Genomic DNA, 16,958 nt, shown 5'->3' with positions numbered 1-16,958 from the left:
TTATTTTAAATGGAAATAAATTTGATTTGATTTGATTTATGATTTGAAAATCAACAATAAATCATTAGTAGGCTATCAAGATTTCACACAATAGCCTTACACTGAGCCTTAATCTTAGGCAGATAACTTTACACAATAGCCTTACACTGAGCCTTAATCTGAGACACCTAACTTTACACAAAAGTCTTACACTGAGCCTTAATCTGAGGCAGATAACTTTACACAATAGCCTTACACTGAGCCTCAATCTGAGGCACATAACTTTACACAATAGCCTTACACTGAGCCAAAATCTGAGGCACATAACTTTACACAATAGCCTTACACTGAGCCTTAATCTGAGGCACATAACTTTACACAATAACCTCACACTGAGCCTTAATCTGAGGCAGATAACTTTACACAATAGCCTTACACTGAGCCTTAATCTGAGGCACATAACTCTACACAATAGCCTTACACTGAGCCTTAATCTGAGGCACATAACTTTACACAATAGACTTACACTGAGCCTTAATCTGAGGCACATAACTTTACACAATAGCCTTACACTGAGCCTCAATCTGAGGCACATAACTTTACACAATAGACTTACACTGAGCCTTAATCTGAGGCACATAACTTCACACAATAGCCTTACACTGAGCCTTAATCTGAGGCACATAACTTTACACAATATCCTCACACTGAGCCTTAATCTGAGGCGCATAACTTTACACAATAGCCTTACACAATATGAGGCTCATGACAATATTATGACTCTGTAAAATTTTAAAAGCGGATATCATCAAGAGTTTCAGTGCCTTTCTAGATCAAGTTTGAAATCAATTCATTGGCGTGTTGAGGCCCAATAAGGTCTATCCTTGACAACTCATTGGCGTGTGTATATTAAATTTTTAGTTGATTAGAATTAAATTAAATAATGAATCTCAATCAACTAAGATTCGAATAATGAAGTCAGCATCTGATAAGAATTGGTTTGCTTTTCTTGTCTAACATTGGACAAAGGAAAAATTCCATGCTTTTTTAACTTACACGTGTTGCTATACATTTTGAAGACTATGTAGAAATATAATAAGCTACGTTATAATAATCTTAAATCTTAATATTATGAAATTTATCACTTTCTAATCATGTCAGAATAATATAATTACTTGATTCTGAATGAGTTATTATCTTTAAATTCTTTTTCAATAGTTATCTCACCAGGAAGACTATTATATGACTCAAACACGATTATGGAGTTTATTTTTCCTCCACCTCCTGTCTAAAGTGCTTACTTTACTCCCTGGAACATACTATAGTGAGGTCCACGTTATAATGGCAGTGCATAAAAATAGAAGAATAGTGATGCCGATTCTCTGCATCAATTAATTATATTTCTACACTGTAAAAAACATAATTGGCATTGTTGTGGACCTATAAAAGGATAGTACCACCGGCTTTGTCGAATGATAGACAAGGATAGCAAAACCAAAGTTGATCAAATACTGTCATTATAACGTGGACCTCACCATAGTGTCACTTTTTCGCTCTCGGGAGAAAAAACAGGAAAACTCTCTACAGCGTGAAAGTAACTCCATTTGAATAACATGGGAAGCATCTCTATTTTAAAAACTTATATTTTAAATAGGTTAGAAGGTCTAAGCTCAGATGAGGAAGCATATAGAGTAGTCACTGAACCAACTAAATCTCATTGACTAATCAAATTTGAAACGGGAATTTCACATAGCTGTAGTTTCGGTTGTCATTGTTGTTACAACTTTAGCCGACAGATAGTGCTGTCGGCGGAGAACTGTGATTACAAGCCAGCACAGCTGTTTAATTTTTAGATTATGTTGTAACACATTGTTTGGTCACGTACGTTTTTAAAAAATATTTTTTGCAGTTTTCATAAAAATGTAGGTGGAGGAAAAATGTTGTATATATTACAAGTGGAAAATGTTTTTTCTCCCTCAGGAAAATTGTTCCCTCGGCTTCGCCTCGGGCTTCAAACTTTTCCCTCAGGGAGAAAGAACAGTACTTCTCACTCTAGATATACAAATAACTATTTCAAGCATGTTATTTTATAATATATTCACTAGATTCTGAGTAATATAATCTTGAAATTATTGTTGAATAATAATTATCTCATCAAGAACACTCTCATATTTATCATTAAGAAAGAGCATAGTTTATCTGAGGCTCAACAAGAATAGTTATTTTGGATGATAATTTTGGTTCGAGACTGACTGGCCTACCTCAGAGAATGTAGATGGATAGCAAACAAAAAAAGACAATGAGCGCGAAAATTTATAGATTTATGCAAACAAGATGCATGTGTAGTGAGAAATATCGATGCATAAAGTCGGCCAATGTGACAGGTTTGGATTTGGTGTGAGAGATTTCAAAAACTGCAATGAATATGAATCATGGTGGAGAATGGAGAACAGTGATAGTGGAATTTAGGTCAAACTGAGAACTAGATGTAATGGAATCTTTAAGAACTGAAAATAGGCCTATAACCATCCTCGGTTAATTAGGAATCTATATGCGAAATTAGGTACACATCCCAATGCTCTGATAGAGCCGTACTAAGAAATTTAGCTCCTTAGGCCCAATATTTTTCCATTCCGACTCTATAGTGAGGTTCACGTTATAATGGCAGTGTTTGTTTAGCAATGGTATTCCTATCCTTGTCTATCATTTAACAACGCGAGTAGCGCTATCTCTTCCTTGCTTTGCTCTGTTGTCAGGTCTCCTTTTAACAATGTAGAATTAATAGTTAATTAACAAAATATAAAAATTCATTATGAAATTATTGAAAAATATCATTTCTTGTTTATCAAAATATAATTGATTACTTTAAACGAGAATAAACAGTTAATATTACATCAATAAACCTGTATCAGCTACCGTCTATAGAAGGCATTGACAAGAAAGAGAATCGGCAACGTTGTTCTCCTATCTTTTTTCACTGCCATTATAACATGGACCTCACTATAGTAGAGTTATTGAAGTTACTCTCTGGAATAGGCTTGTACGTTTGATCATCTCATAAAACTCCCTCGCACTTCACATTTCCCACGTACAAGCAAATAAAACTCATGTGGGTATCATCTATACCATAATAAAGGAAAGAACTGGCTTATACACGTACGGGATAGAAAAATTATGTTTGACGCATCATCACGTCTGAACTACTGGACTGATTAACTTGAAATTTTGCATATAGACTCTTAATTAACCGGAGATGGTTATAGGCCTATTTTCAATCCTTCAAGATTTCATAAATATCTAGGCATTTGAGACTCATAAGCTATATATTTGTTGTGTATCTGCCATATGCTGAATGAATAAAAATGAGAATCTATTATGCAAAATTCCTAGTTAATCAGTTCAGTAGTTCAGACGTGATGATGCGTCGAACATAATTTTCGTACGTGTATAAGCCAGTTTTTTACTTTATTATAGTATAGATAATTGTATTTAACGCTGTTTGGTGAACTTTTTCTATTATTATTATTATTGGTGAACTTTTTCTATTATTTTTCATTGTATAATGTTTTCAATATTGTTAAGGTGTTAATAAGAGTGAGAAAAAGTGGCATCTGAAATTTTAAAATGGTCTAATAAGCGAGTTATGGGTTGTTGAAGTGCTAACTTTCCAGATTCCGTTTTTTTTCCAGATTCCAGATCATAAACGGTTTCGACTATATTATTAGAAATCCTCTTAAAAATTCAAAAAATGTATGTTTCCAAATTAAAACATTCAATTCCCTATTTCGTTCATGGATAAAAAAGTAACATTTTCTGTAAGTTCGATAACTTGTTTATTCTGGCATTAATCGCGAGAAAACGCATATTAGAACAGAGCCAATGATATACTGAATGTATAAAAAAAACTCCAATGGAAAATTCGAAACCGTTCATGATCTTGAAAGAAAACGAAGTTTAGCACTTCAACAACCCATAACTCGCTTATTAGACCACTTAAAAATTTCAGTTGCCACTTTTTCTCACTCTTATAATGAACTTAACAATTATATTGAAAAATATTATTCAATTTGAATAAGAATAAAAAGGCGTACTGAACAGCCTTAATAACAATAATTCTATGATATTGATACAAAACAGTCATTCATCGATTTATTGCTCATATCTACTTGTTATCTGTTCATGAATGAAACACCTTATTTTATCTGACCACCATATCAATAATTATAACACACCGACGTCATGTTAACACTACGTCTGAACAAATAAAAGCAGACCAATATTGGTTATACCTGGAGCCAGATTATTAATGTGATGCTGCTGTTGGTTCAAGCGTGTCACACAGCTTTGGAGCATTAGTCGTTGTGACGTCATGATTGATGAATACCACGTGATCATTGTGACAGCTTCTGATAATGCAATCAAACGTGACCACTGGATGACGGGGTGGGGGGTGTTTGAAGCAGCCTCACCCCCCACCAATCATAACCGAAAATGCAATTAGCACAGCAAAGGTCTGTTGTCTGATAGCTGAACTGCAATCCCTCTCACACGTGCAAATAACTCTCGATACACCGACAATCATGGCTGCAGTTTAACGATAGATGCCGTCTCTATAATATGCTACGAACCTCGTTAATTCGGCTCTCAATTGTTCGGAACGTTCATTCAAACAAGCACCAATTCGAATAAAGCTGCAGTAATAATTAGAGCATAATTCTATCCACGTTATAATAGCAGTGGAGAAAGATAAGAGAACAGTAATGACGATTCTGTGGCTTCCATGGAGGATAGCTGATACTGGTATATCTAAAGGTGCGTACAGATATACCTGCCGCGAACATTAGCAATTCACTTTTAATCAGCTGATTATAACTGTATTTCTACAGAAACGGTAAGATACAGATATAAAAAGCTTGGCATCAGCTGATTAAAAGTGAATTGCTCATGTTCGCGGCGCGTAAATCTGTACGCACCTTAATGTGTTATTAACTGTTCATTCTTGTTCATTCAAATATTGCCATTATAATGTGTACCTCACTAAACGCACACAAGCAGGACACACTTATGCTTGTTGAAAATAGGAAAACAGCAGTGCCGATTCTCTGGCCTGCCAACGCCTTCTATGGAGGATAATACCGGTATATCTGATGTATCATTAACTGTTCATTCTTATTCAATCAAATACTGCCATTATAACGTGGACCTCACTAAACGCACACAAGCAGGACACACTTATGCTTGTGGAAAATAGGAAAACAGCAGTGCCGATTCTCTGGCCTGCCGACGCCTTCTATGGAGGATAATACCGGTATATCTGATGTATCATTAACTGTTCATTCTTATTCAATCAAATACTGCCATTATAACGTGGACCTCACTAAACGCACACAAGCAGGACACACTTATGCTTGTGGAAAATAGGAAAACAGCAGTGCCGATTCTCTGGCCTGTCACTGCCTTCTATAGAGGATAATACCGTTATATATATGATGTATCATTAACTTGTTCAATCAAGTACTGTAATTATAATGTAGACCTCACTATACACACACAAACAGGACTCACTTATGGTTGTCATTATCTCGAATTCTGCTGCCTCATTTCAATACAGCTGATAGTATTAGTTACTATTACTATAGTTTTAGATAATATATGATAGTATTAGATACTATATACTTTATATATAATACGAGCAATATCTGTTTATATGTTTAGATGCTTATATGTTCAGATGCTTAGATATTTATATGTTCAGATGTTCATATGTTTGTATTTCACCGGATCTCGAAAACGGCTCTAACGATTCTCACGAAATTTAGAACATAGTAGGTTTATAATATAAAGATTTGATTGCACTAGGTCTCATCCCTGGGAAAACTCGCTGAAGGAAATTAAAAGGAATTATCATCCAACTTTGGAAAAACAGCTGATGATAATTATTTCGTCGTCTGTTGATGATGGAAGTGAGTTTATGTGTGTGGGACTGTGTCAAAATTATAGCTGTTGAGCTTTTGTAATCATTCAATCAGTCACTTAGAGCCGGTTGCAAAAAGCCGGGTTATTTTTTTTCAATCCTGATTAATTCCAGTAGATCTATCGTTTTGGAATGGTCTTCTCTGATTTGGTTCATTTGTACCCATCTACTATGTGCCGGTTGCACAAAAGCCGGTTAAATTTTAACCGTGATTGATTCCATGAGAACCAATCAGACAAGCCTTCTTTTCAAAAAAGCCTCCTCTGTTTGGTTCTTGTAAAATTAAACAGGATTAAAATTTAACCGGCTTTTGTGCAACCGGGCCTTTGTGAGGAAAATTTTCGCATTCCTCTGAGAATTAATCTCAATTCACTGTGATTAGATAGAACATTTCTGTATGAATGTTATTATAATTTATTCTTTTGTAATAAATTTGTTATGCTTTTGTACTCCAGAGCGAAGCTCGGTCCCTGATATTATATGATGATAGGAGAACAGCAGTTCCGATTCTCTGGCTTGTCACTACCTTCTATAGAGGATAATACCGTTGTATATGATGTATCATTAACTGTTCAATCAAATACTGCCATTATAACGTGGACTATACACACACAAACAGGGCCCACTTATGGTTGTCATTATCTCGAATTCTGCTGCCGCATTTTAATACAGTAATTGGAAATTATAGCGGGTCTGCGATAGGGTGAACGATAAATGCTGTACTCAACCACTTATAAACAGACCGTGTGAGGTCGCTATTGATTAATTGCTCCGCTGCTATTTGAAGTGTTCAATTTACGGGAATTTTGCGAATGGTTGTGGCAGGTTAAAGGTTTAATATTGGACATGAAATACGGCATGAAATACAAGTGTAATATCAAAGGTTTGCGGTTGAACTTGTATAAATTATGTGAGGTTATGATGTTTTGAGGAGGTCAATGAATTTTAGGATAATGTGATGGTTGACTATGGAGTCATCAAATTGGAGAGGTTTATAGATTTGAAAGAGCTCTCGGTCATCGAGTGATGACTATAATTATGTAAATTTATGTTGTTTTTGGAAAAGGTGAGGAATTTGAGTATAATGTGAGGGTAGATTATTATTGATTGAATAATCAAATTGAAGAGGTTCATAGATTTGAAAGGCTCTCAGACATCGAGTGATGACTATAAATTATGTCACTTCTATAAATCAGTTTGCAAAGGCACAATTCATTTTCCATTTCGCAATAGCTGTATAGAAACCTTCCTCCAGAAATAGTTGAGACTGGGGCAGGCCGAGTCACTGTAGAGTTAAAGCGCAGAATTTCTTTATGGTTGATGCATGTTGGATGGCAGGATGCAGAGAATTTAATCAAATCAACTTATGTTTGAAATTAAAATTTTAATTTGTTTTTCTCACCAAATAGATTTTGCAAAAAGCGATTCCGGCTGTTCTGGTGTGATAAAAATAATAATTATTAATAAATTATAAAAATAGGTACTATTACAAGCCGATTGCCTAATTTTCTTCCAATGGATCTATCTTTTCTTCCTTCTCAAATTTAAATTGATTTTTTTATATGATTGATCCTGAAAATATATTAAATATAATCTATTTTTTATTTCATTTACCGTATGTATCTTATACTTATAGCCCAATATTTTTTATTGTAACACAGCTAATCTTAAGAACTGCTCCTACACACGGACTTAACAGTCTATGTGGGTTCTAATATTCATTTTATATTTTTAATTGTGTTGTTAATTGTACCTTATTTATTCTCTCCCTATCATTTTGATAATGTACTTATTGTATGAAGCAATAAAGAATAAATAATAAATAATATAATCCGACGCAAACAGATTTCCTATATTGTTTTAAAAGGTTCTCGTTCAAAACTAACTCATCAAACACTGACAATGCTTCCATGCTAGATATGCGTCAAACTTCTTGGTCCCTGGAAATCACAGAAATGTATATAGAGAAGCTGCTCTTCCTATGAAGACTAAAACAATCATTCTATTCCCACATGACCAACAGATATTTTATTCAATACGTCAGACCGGAAACTGAGTAAAGTTCTGAATATCTACATTTCACTAAACTGGATGAACTAACACTAAACTAAATTTCTGTCATGAATAGTATCACTGAACTATACTTCTGTCATTTAGAAATTTGTTCCTGACAAACAGATTTGTATTCAGTAAGTTAGACCGGAAACTAAACACAGTTTGAGTACCTATCACCAAACTACATTCCTGTCATGAATAGTATATCAAACAACAGTTTCCAGCTTGTTTATCCAAACAGGAAAATGCTATTATTGTGATAAATGTTTTAGGTACAGTCACTGCTCTATTATTACCACTTTGCAAGCATTAAATTGCAGCTGGTTTGAAACGTGTTAGCAATTCAATTTATGGGTCAATAAATTCATCAGCGATAAGTTGACAAATCTGTAAAGTTTATTTGGGATTTGCCAGGCTGGATGAGTAATTGCTTCACAGAATGAGTTACTCTCATAGTATTGTTATGATAATAATAATATTATGACGATCACCCGTTTCATTCTGTCGCAGAGCTGAATAACAATAGTAATATGTTGGGATAAAACACGTGTTCAAACTTCGACTTTATTAGAATAATAATCACTGAGTGATCAATTGTCACATTGTGATAGAGTGTACCCTACAGGTTTCACATTAGCTAATAATATCCGATTTATTTCAGAGAGAAGTTAAATAGGAATATGATGACATAAATCATGTTTTGTCAACTTTGACTTTATCAGAATAATAATCACTGAGTAATGAACTGCCACATTGGAATGAAGCGTGATCTACAGGTTTTGTAAGTTAAATAATCAATGAAAGTAGGAGGTATAGAGCAGTCCAAGCTCCAGAAGCAAATGTGAGCTGTTGGAAAGGATTTTGAAATTCCAGTTAAAAATGAATCAACTCTTGAAACAAAATAGAAAGTTCTGATGGAATTCATATCGTTTGATAATAGAGTTCATCAACGAAACTCTGGCTTTACTTCAGAATGATTGATTGATTGCCTCTATTATAATAGCTGAGTTTAGATCAAATTTTTCAATTCATTGAAGATTATATCAATACTATAAACACTGAATGCTGCTTTCATCACATACACATAATTCTATGAATGAATGAATGAATTCAGCAACGCAACCTTGGTTCTGTTTCAGAATGGATGGTCAGACATGGCTTACTAATTATTTTCAGCTGAGTTCGGATTCATTTTCCCAATTCATTGTGCCATATTTTATTGAAGACTAGCCGTCAGGCTCGCTTCGCTCGCCATATCCGTCTAGCTCCGCCCCCTGGACCCCCGGCTGGATCGTCCAAGGATGAGATCAGCAGGCTCGCTTCGCTCGCCTGCATTTTTCATTTGGACATTTTTATCATATGTTAGGACAATCCAGTCGGGGGTCCAGACTAAACGTCTGGCTAAACGGATATGGCGAGCGAAGCGAGCCTGACAGCTGGTAATATAATTTTCCCAGGAATAGAAATATGAAGAAAATAATTAAAAATCTCAGTACCTTTTTTTTAAAATATTTTATCACGACATGTTTCGGTCAATTATGCCATTTTCAAGTGATATCACTGTCGTGATAAAATATTTTAAAAAAAGGGTACTGAGATTTTTAATTATTTTCTTCATATTTATATTACAAGTAGCCCTATACAGGAAAGAGATCCCAGGAATAGCTCTGATTGAAGTAGCAGTGCCCAATCAATTATTCCGCGAAAAATGCATTTCAATCTTCAACTTGGTGCCAACCTAACAAATTCAACTCAACTTAATGCCAACCTGACAAAATTATTAATTTAGTTACCAGTTAACAACTGTTTCTAAGAGGTAGTCTCTCTAGATTATAGTTCTATATTAACATATGGTATGGCCTTTTTCCAATTATAGTTAAGAGAATAAGAAGAATATACATGCTAAAAGACGAACTTTAAACCCTTAAAAACCACCCTTAGAGTTGAAATATTGCCAAATGACTTCTTAGTGCGCCTCTAAAGGGCCAACTGAACATACCTACCAAATTTGAACGTTTTTGGTCCGGTAGATTTTTAGTTCTGCGAGTGAGTGAGTCAGTCAGTCAGTCAGTGAGTGAGTGCCATTCCGCTCATATATATATATATATATATATATATATATATATATATATATATATATTATATATATATATATTATATATATATATATAAGATTATATCAATGCTAGACACAATGATCATGAACATTTGTGAAGTGAAATTCTATAAATGGATGAATCAATGAATTTAGCAACGCAACCTTGGTTCTGTTTCAGAATGGATGGTCAGACATGGCTGGGCGTGGTGCTGATGTGTATAGCCTTATCATGGGCAGAGAGCACAGTGGACAGGCGAGGCTCCAACATGGGCTTTGTGGGCATGCGCGGCAAAAAGTCCCCATCAGAGGACGGAGATGACCTTCTCCAAGAGGAGGCCTTGAAGCATGACCTGCTCCAAGAGGAGGTCAAGAGAGGTTCAATGGGGTTTGTTGGCATGCGGGGCAAGAAGGACATCATGGACCTTGAGGAAACAAAAAGGGCCATGGGTTTTGTAGGAATGCGAGGAAAAAAGGATCCTCAGGATTATTTGTTTAACGAGGAGGAAAAACGAGCGAAAGGGTTTATGGGTATGAGAGGGAAGAAGGATATGTATGGGGAGGATGGTCTTGACAAAAGAGCTATGGGGTTTGTTGGAATGCGAGGGAAAAAAGATCCCCAGGATTACTTGTTTCCAGAAGAGGAAAAACGAGCAAAAGGGTTCATGGGTATGCGAGGAAAAAAGGATAGTGATCTTCCCCAGGATTATCTATTCCCTGAGGAAGAAAAACGAGCGAAAGGGTTCATGGGTATGAGAGGGAAAAAAGATTTGTATGGAGAGGAAGGTTTAGACAAAAGAGCTATGGGCTTCATGGGTATGAGGGGCAAGAAATTCTACGATTTCGACTACCCTGACCAGGAATCCTACGAGAAACGAGCCATGGGTTTCCAAGGCATGCGAGGCAAGAAATCTCCAGCCGGTTTTGTGGGCATGAGGGGCAAGAAAGACGAGGATTTCAGTTCTGAGGACCTCTGGTTGGTGCCAGTTGAGGAAATGTCACCAGACAAAAGGGCAGCTGGATCTTCGAGTTTCTATGGAATGCGAGGCAAGAAAGCCCCGGCGCACTCTAGTTTCTTTGGGATGAGGGGCAAGAAAGGCCCCTCCTACTCGTCGTTCTTCGGCACCAGGGGCAAGAAGGTGATGTCTGGGTTCATTGGGATGCGGGGCAAGAAGGATGTTGACGACGAGGACTATCTGGCTTCACTGCTGTCTCTCCTCAAGGAAACTTCAGGTAGGGGCAATATTTGATACACTTAAGATGCAATATTTGATACGCTTTGGTAAAGTTTGATACACTTTGATATAATTTGATACAACCTTTCAAGCAATGTTTGATACGCTTTGGTGAAGTTTGATACACTTTGGTAGAATTTGATACATTTTTTATGCAATATTTGATACACTTTTCATACAATTCTTGATACACTTTTGATACACATTTCATGCACTATTTGATACACCTTTCATGCAATATTTTATACACTTTTGAAACACTTTTCATGAAATATTTGATACACTTCCCAAGCAATAATTGATACACCTTTCATGCACTATTTGATACACCTTTCATGCACTATTTGATACACTTTTCATGCACTATTTGATACACCTTTCATGCACTATTTGATACACTTCTCATGCACTATTTGATACAGTTTCCAAGCAGTATTTGATACAGTTTCCATGTACTATTTGATACACTTTTAATGCAATATTTGATATACTTTTCATGTACTATTTGATACAGTCTCCATGCAGTATTTGATACACTTCTCATGGAATATTTGATACACTTTTCATGCATTATTTGATACACTTTTCATGCAATATTTGATACACTTCTCATGCACTATTTCATACAATTTTCATGCACTATTTGACACACTTTTCAGGCACTATTTCATACAGTTTCCATGCAATGTTTGATACAGTTTTCATGCAATACTTTACATATATTACACATGCAATATTTGATAAAATTTTATGAATAATTGAAGTATATTGTGAACTTAACGTACATATACTATTGTTTCCCAATACTGTCTACATTCACATACATTTTATTCTGAAATCAAGTTCAATATAATTCTGAATGGAAAGCGTGAAAGATTTGATATTGGCAAAGCCTCTAATTTATCAAAACTTATAGAAATATTGGCTTCTATTCCCACACAATTATCAATTTCTCCATTGATAATGTTTTAGATACTAAAGTTTAGATCTCTAGATCTAAAATTGAGATACTAAGGTTTAGTTCTCTAGATCTAAAGTTGAGATACTAAAGTTTAGATCTCTAGATCTAAAGTTGAGATACTAAAGTTTAGTTCTCTATCGCTTTAGATACTAAAGAACTGTTTTCATCCAATATGGTTGTAATGGCCATAATATGCCATAATGTGCGTATATATAGGAAACTTATATGCATATATTATTCATTATGCAGGGAATTTATGCGTATTCCATGCAAAGCATCCTCTATCTCAATCCGAATACATTAGACAACAAATCTCTTTTTCACAAAAAATACCGTAATGATTCATAAGTTATCGTGGTAGGCTAATCATGAATAAACCAGGATTTATGATCAAATCAATAGGTACAACATGTTCAATACAATATTATGCTCCTGATTCTGATCTAAGTCTAGAAAATAATATTTCAAAACGTTATTCAAGGTAGAATGTAATGTACGGTCCTTCTATAGGTGCACTATAGAAATTAACGGTTGTACAGTCCGGAACTTGATTATAATATTAACTCTGGTATCCAATTGAATTTCAAATTTCTATGAATAATCAATACTAGAGAGAACAATGACAAATGGTTATGAAAAAAGGAAATTGATTTTAGAGCTCATCTGATTTTCCATCCAACCCATTGAAACTGCTGGCTTCTCTTCAAGTCTGTAAGGTTGAACTCGGTCAAACTGTTTAGTTGAGGTCAAATCTATACAGTAAAATGCACTAGTAATTGGAAAAAGATTTATGATCAATCGAAATAAAATTTCTATGAATAAATGCCTATGATTTGAAGCGATTTGGTTACGTGGTCGTAACACTTGGTTACGAGAAATTATACCACAAGCATCGAAGCCCTGGGTTTTGTGAAAATAGAACATTAGAGAGAAAACGACATAATTATCATATTCTTATATCATGTTTTTATTAATCATCCTATACTATTAAACGAGCAACTTCCGTTTATATGTTTATGTGTTTGAATGTTCAGATGTTTAGATGTTTAGATGCTTAGATGTTTAGATGTTTAGATGTTTAGATGTTTAGATGTTTAGATGTTTAGATGTTTAGATGTTTGGATGTTTGGATGTTTGGATGTTTAGATGTTTAGATGTTTAGATGTTCAAATGTTTATATGTTTGTATTTAACCGGATCTCGAAAACGGCTCTAACGATTCTCACAAAATTCAGAACATACTAGGTTTATAATATAAAGATTTGATTGCACTAGCTCTCATCCCTGGAAAACTTGCTGAAAGACATTAAAAGGATAATTATTATTCATCCTTGGAAAAACAGATGATTATAATAATTTCGTCGTCTGTTGGTGATGGAAGTGAGTGAGCGAGTTCATGTTTGTGGGACTGTGTCAAAATTATGACTCAGCTGTTGAACTTTTGTAATCATTCAATCAGGTACTTAGTGCCGGTTGCAAAAAAGCCGGATTATTTTCAATCCTGATTAATTCCAGTAGATCCATCTTTTTGAAACGGTCTTCTCTGATTTGGAAGTTAATCAGGATTAAAATTCAACCAGCTTTTGTGCAACTGGGCCTTTGTTAGGGAAATTTTCGTATTCCTCTGGGAATCAATCTCAATATACTGTGATTAGATAGAACATTTCTGTATGAATGTTATTATAATTTCTTCTTTCGTAATAAATTTTTTTATGCTTTTGTACTCCAGAGCAATGCTCGGTTCCCGATATTGATAATAAAATTCTCAATACAGTCATTCCACAGTCGGCATTATCAGAACGTAAAAAAATTTCTATTCTTGATAACCTGAAATTTCAAACCAAGGTTTTTGGAAATAGATCTTGAGTTACATTAGGTGGCAATCAATGCATTAATGTAATCATTGTAGAGTTAGCAGCCTTAAACTGGCAAAGAGACTTAGGAAAAAAACTTGTGTGGCGCACTCACACATCTTTCCTTGCCGTTATGAAAATTGATCACCTGACGCTAGTGTTCCCGCGCATCTCAAGTCTACTATTCAAAGATTTGAGCCAGCTGGTGACAGGGCAATAAAGCTGGAGTCACACGAGGTCTGCTATCTCTTCATAGTGAATCATTTAATAGAATCAACAGTTGCCAACAGTTTGCAATTGGATAATCACATTTTCTCGAATTTCTAGCTTATTTTCAATTTTAGGTGAAAATGTTACTGAACATTAATTGTAGAGATTCTCATGTTCAATCTTTCCCACTCGAAATTTTTTGTTTAAATTGTATCTGAAGCCTGATAATTGAGAATCTAAAATCAAACTTTGCATGGATGGGGCGGAGCTCCTGAAATTTTTACAGATATGGAACTTGTGACAGTTGATAGAGCTTATCGATGACTATTTCAGATATGAATTTTATCAAAATTGTTGGAGCCGTTTTCGATAGAATCGCGAAAAACCCTGTTTTTGATGACATTTTCACCTTTTTAGCCGCCATCTTGAATTTCATTTGCTTGAAATTGTTCGTGTAGGATCCTTATATTGTAAGGACCTCACGTTCCAAATTTCAAGTCATTCCGTTGATTGGGAGGTGAGATATCGTGTACACAGACGCACATACACTCATACACACACACACACAACACACACACACACACACACACACACACACACACACACACACACACATACAGACCAATACCCAAAAACCACTTTTTGGACTCAGGGGACCTTGAAACGTATAGAAATTTAGCAATTGGGGTACCTTAATTTTTTCAGAAAAGCAATACTTCCCTTACCTATGGTAATGGGGCAAGGAAAGTAAAACCAGAATCAAGTGCTGATTTTGAGTCTCGAATTTGAGAGACGCTCTCAGTGCAGGTTTCTGCCATGGTAGGTAGTATCTGGAGATAACTGCTGCATTATAAATGAAGCTTGAAACTTGTCACCTCTAGTTACCGTATATCTCAAGGCAGTGCATCCCTGCACAATGTAGCATTCACTCTTGTTGACTTCCCTCTCAAGTGGTTGCTGACATTTTATCACTCCATGATTCTACCTGGTTCACACTAACTAACAATTCCAGCCCAGTCGGCTAAGGACTTCTAATGAATTTTGAAAGACAGCAAGCTTTCAAAAATATAAAACTAGCCAAACTCCCCTATATTACAAAGCTATGCCATACTTTTCTCATGAATGAAAAGGTGCGTAAAGATATACGCGCCGCGAACATGAGCAATTCACTTTTAATCAGCTGACTATATCTGTATTTTTCTTACAGAAACGGTAAGATACAGATATAAAAAGCTTGGTATCAGCTGATTAAAAGTGAATTGCTCATGTTCGAGGCACGTATATCTGTATCTTGCATCAGCTGATGCCAAGCTTTTTTCTTACCGATCTGTATCTTACCGTTTCTGTAGAAATACAGATATAGTCAGCTGATTAAAAGTGAATTGCTCATGTTCGCGGCGCGTATATCTGTACTCACCTTAACACATATATTATTGACTATCCCAAGCTTTGGAGGGTCTAATTAAATACTTGACGTAATGAAATCTTGAAGAATTGAACATAGGCCTATAACAATTCATAGGTTACAATGCATCATCTTACTTTTCTCATGAATGTAACACAATTATTATTGACTAGCCCGTGCTTCTCGAGGGGCTAATTGAAAACTTGACGTAGTGAAATCTTGAGCGATTGAGAATAGGCCTATAACCATCCTCGGTTAATTAAGAATCTATATGTAAAATTTCAATTTAATCAGTGATGATGCGTCAAACACAACTTTTCTATCCCGTATGTGTATAGGCCAGTTCTTTCCTTTATTACAGTACTAGCAGGTAACCCGTGCTTCGCAAGGGTCTATTTCAAACTTGATAAACTGAAAACTTGACGTAATGAAATCTATAAGAATTGAAAATAGGCCTATGAGAATCATCGGTTAATTAAGAATCTATATGCAAAATTTCAAGTTAATCAGTCCAGTAGTTCAGACGTGATGATGATTCAAACACAACTTTTCTATCCCGTACGTGTATAAGCCAGTTCTTTCTCTCATTATATAGTATAGATGACTTCATACTTTCATATGCACCGTTTCAATATTGATATTACATCAGCCAACCTTTATATAGAAGGCAGAGGGAATATACAGAATCGGCAATGCTGTTCATCTATCTTTCCCCATTGCCATTATAACGTGGACCTCACTATGATCACAAAGTTCCATCATGAATCTAAAACAAAGTGCCGGTTGCACAAAAGCCGCTAGAATTTTAACCGTAATTAAATTACACGAGAACCAATTACAGAAGCAGTCTTTTCAAAAACGCCTTCTCTGATTGGTTCTCGTAGAGTTAATCACGGTTAAAATGTAACCGACTTTTGTGCAACCGACACAAAGATTGACTACTGCATCATTCCATATGCACCGTCTTGATATTATAATACTAGCAGGTAACCCGTGCTCCGCGAGGGTCTATCATTACCAACTGTGCCTTCTTATAGTCCTTGATGCCAGGGACTCGAATCTGCAAACGGATTAACAAAATTTTCCCCCGTTCAGGAGATATGACCACTTTAATATGTTGAAAAACGCGAATTGGTCTGTACATTATTTTTCTCATTCTCTCAAATATCTTCTTTTGTTCTACGTACAACAA

At 35.4% G+C, this 16,958-nt stretch overlaps 1 protein-coding gene across 1 annotated transcript in view; it reads left to right on the top strand.

Annotated features, from left to right (window-relative positions):
• Positions 1-16,958, top strand: part of LOC111053004 (tachykinins) — a 267,422-nt gene that overhangs the window by 227,805 nt on the left and 22,659 nt on the right. Inside the window, exon 4 of the mRNA XM_022339832.2 lies at positions 10,285-11,336. Within this exon, the coding sequence (XP_022195524.2) occupies positions 10,286-11,336 (1,051 nt within the window). The 5' untranslated portion in view covers position 10,285. The remainder of the gene's footprint in view (positions 1-10,284; positions 11,337-16,958) is intronic.

Source organism: Nilaparvata lugens, chromosome 4 (genome assembly GCF_014356525.2).
Source record: "Nilaparvata lugens isolate BPH chromosome 4, ASM1435652v1, whole genome shotgun sequence".
Lineage (NCBI taxonomy): Eukaryota > Metazoa > Arthropoda > Insecta > Hemiptera > Delphacidae > Nilaparvata > Nilaparvata lugens.
Note: the sequence above shows the minus strand (reverse complement) of the source record. Positions and strands in the feature narration are given on the sequence as shown.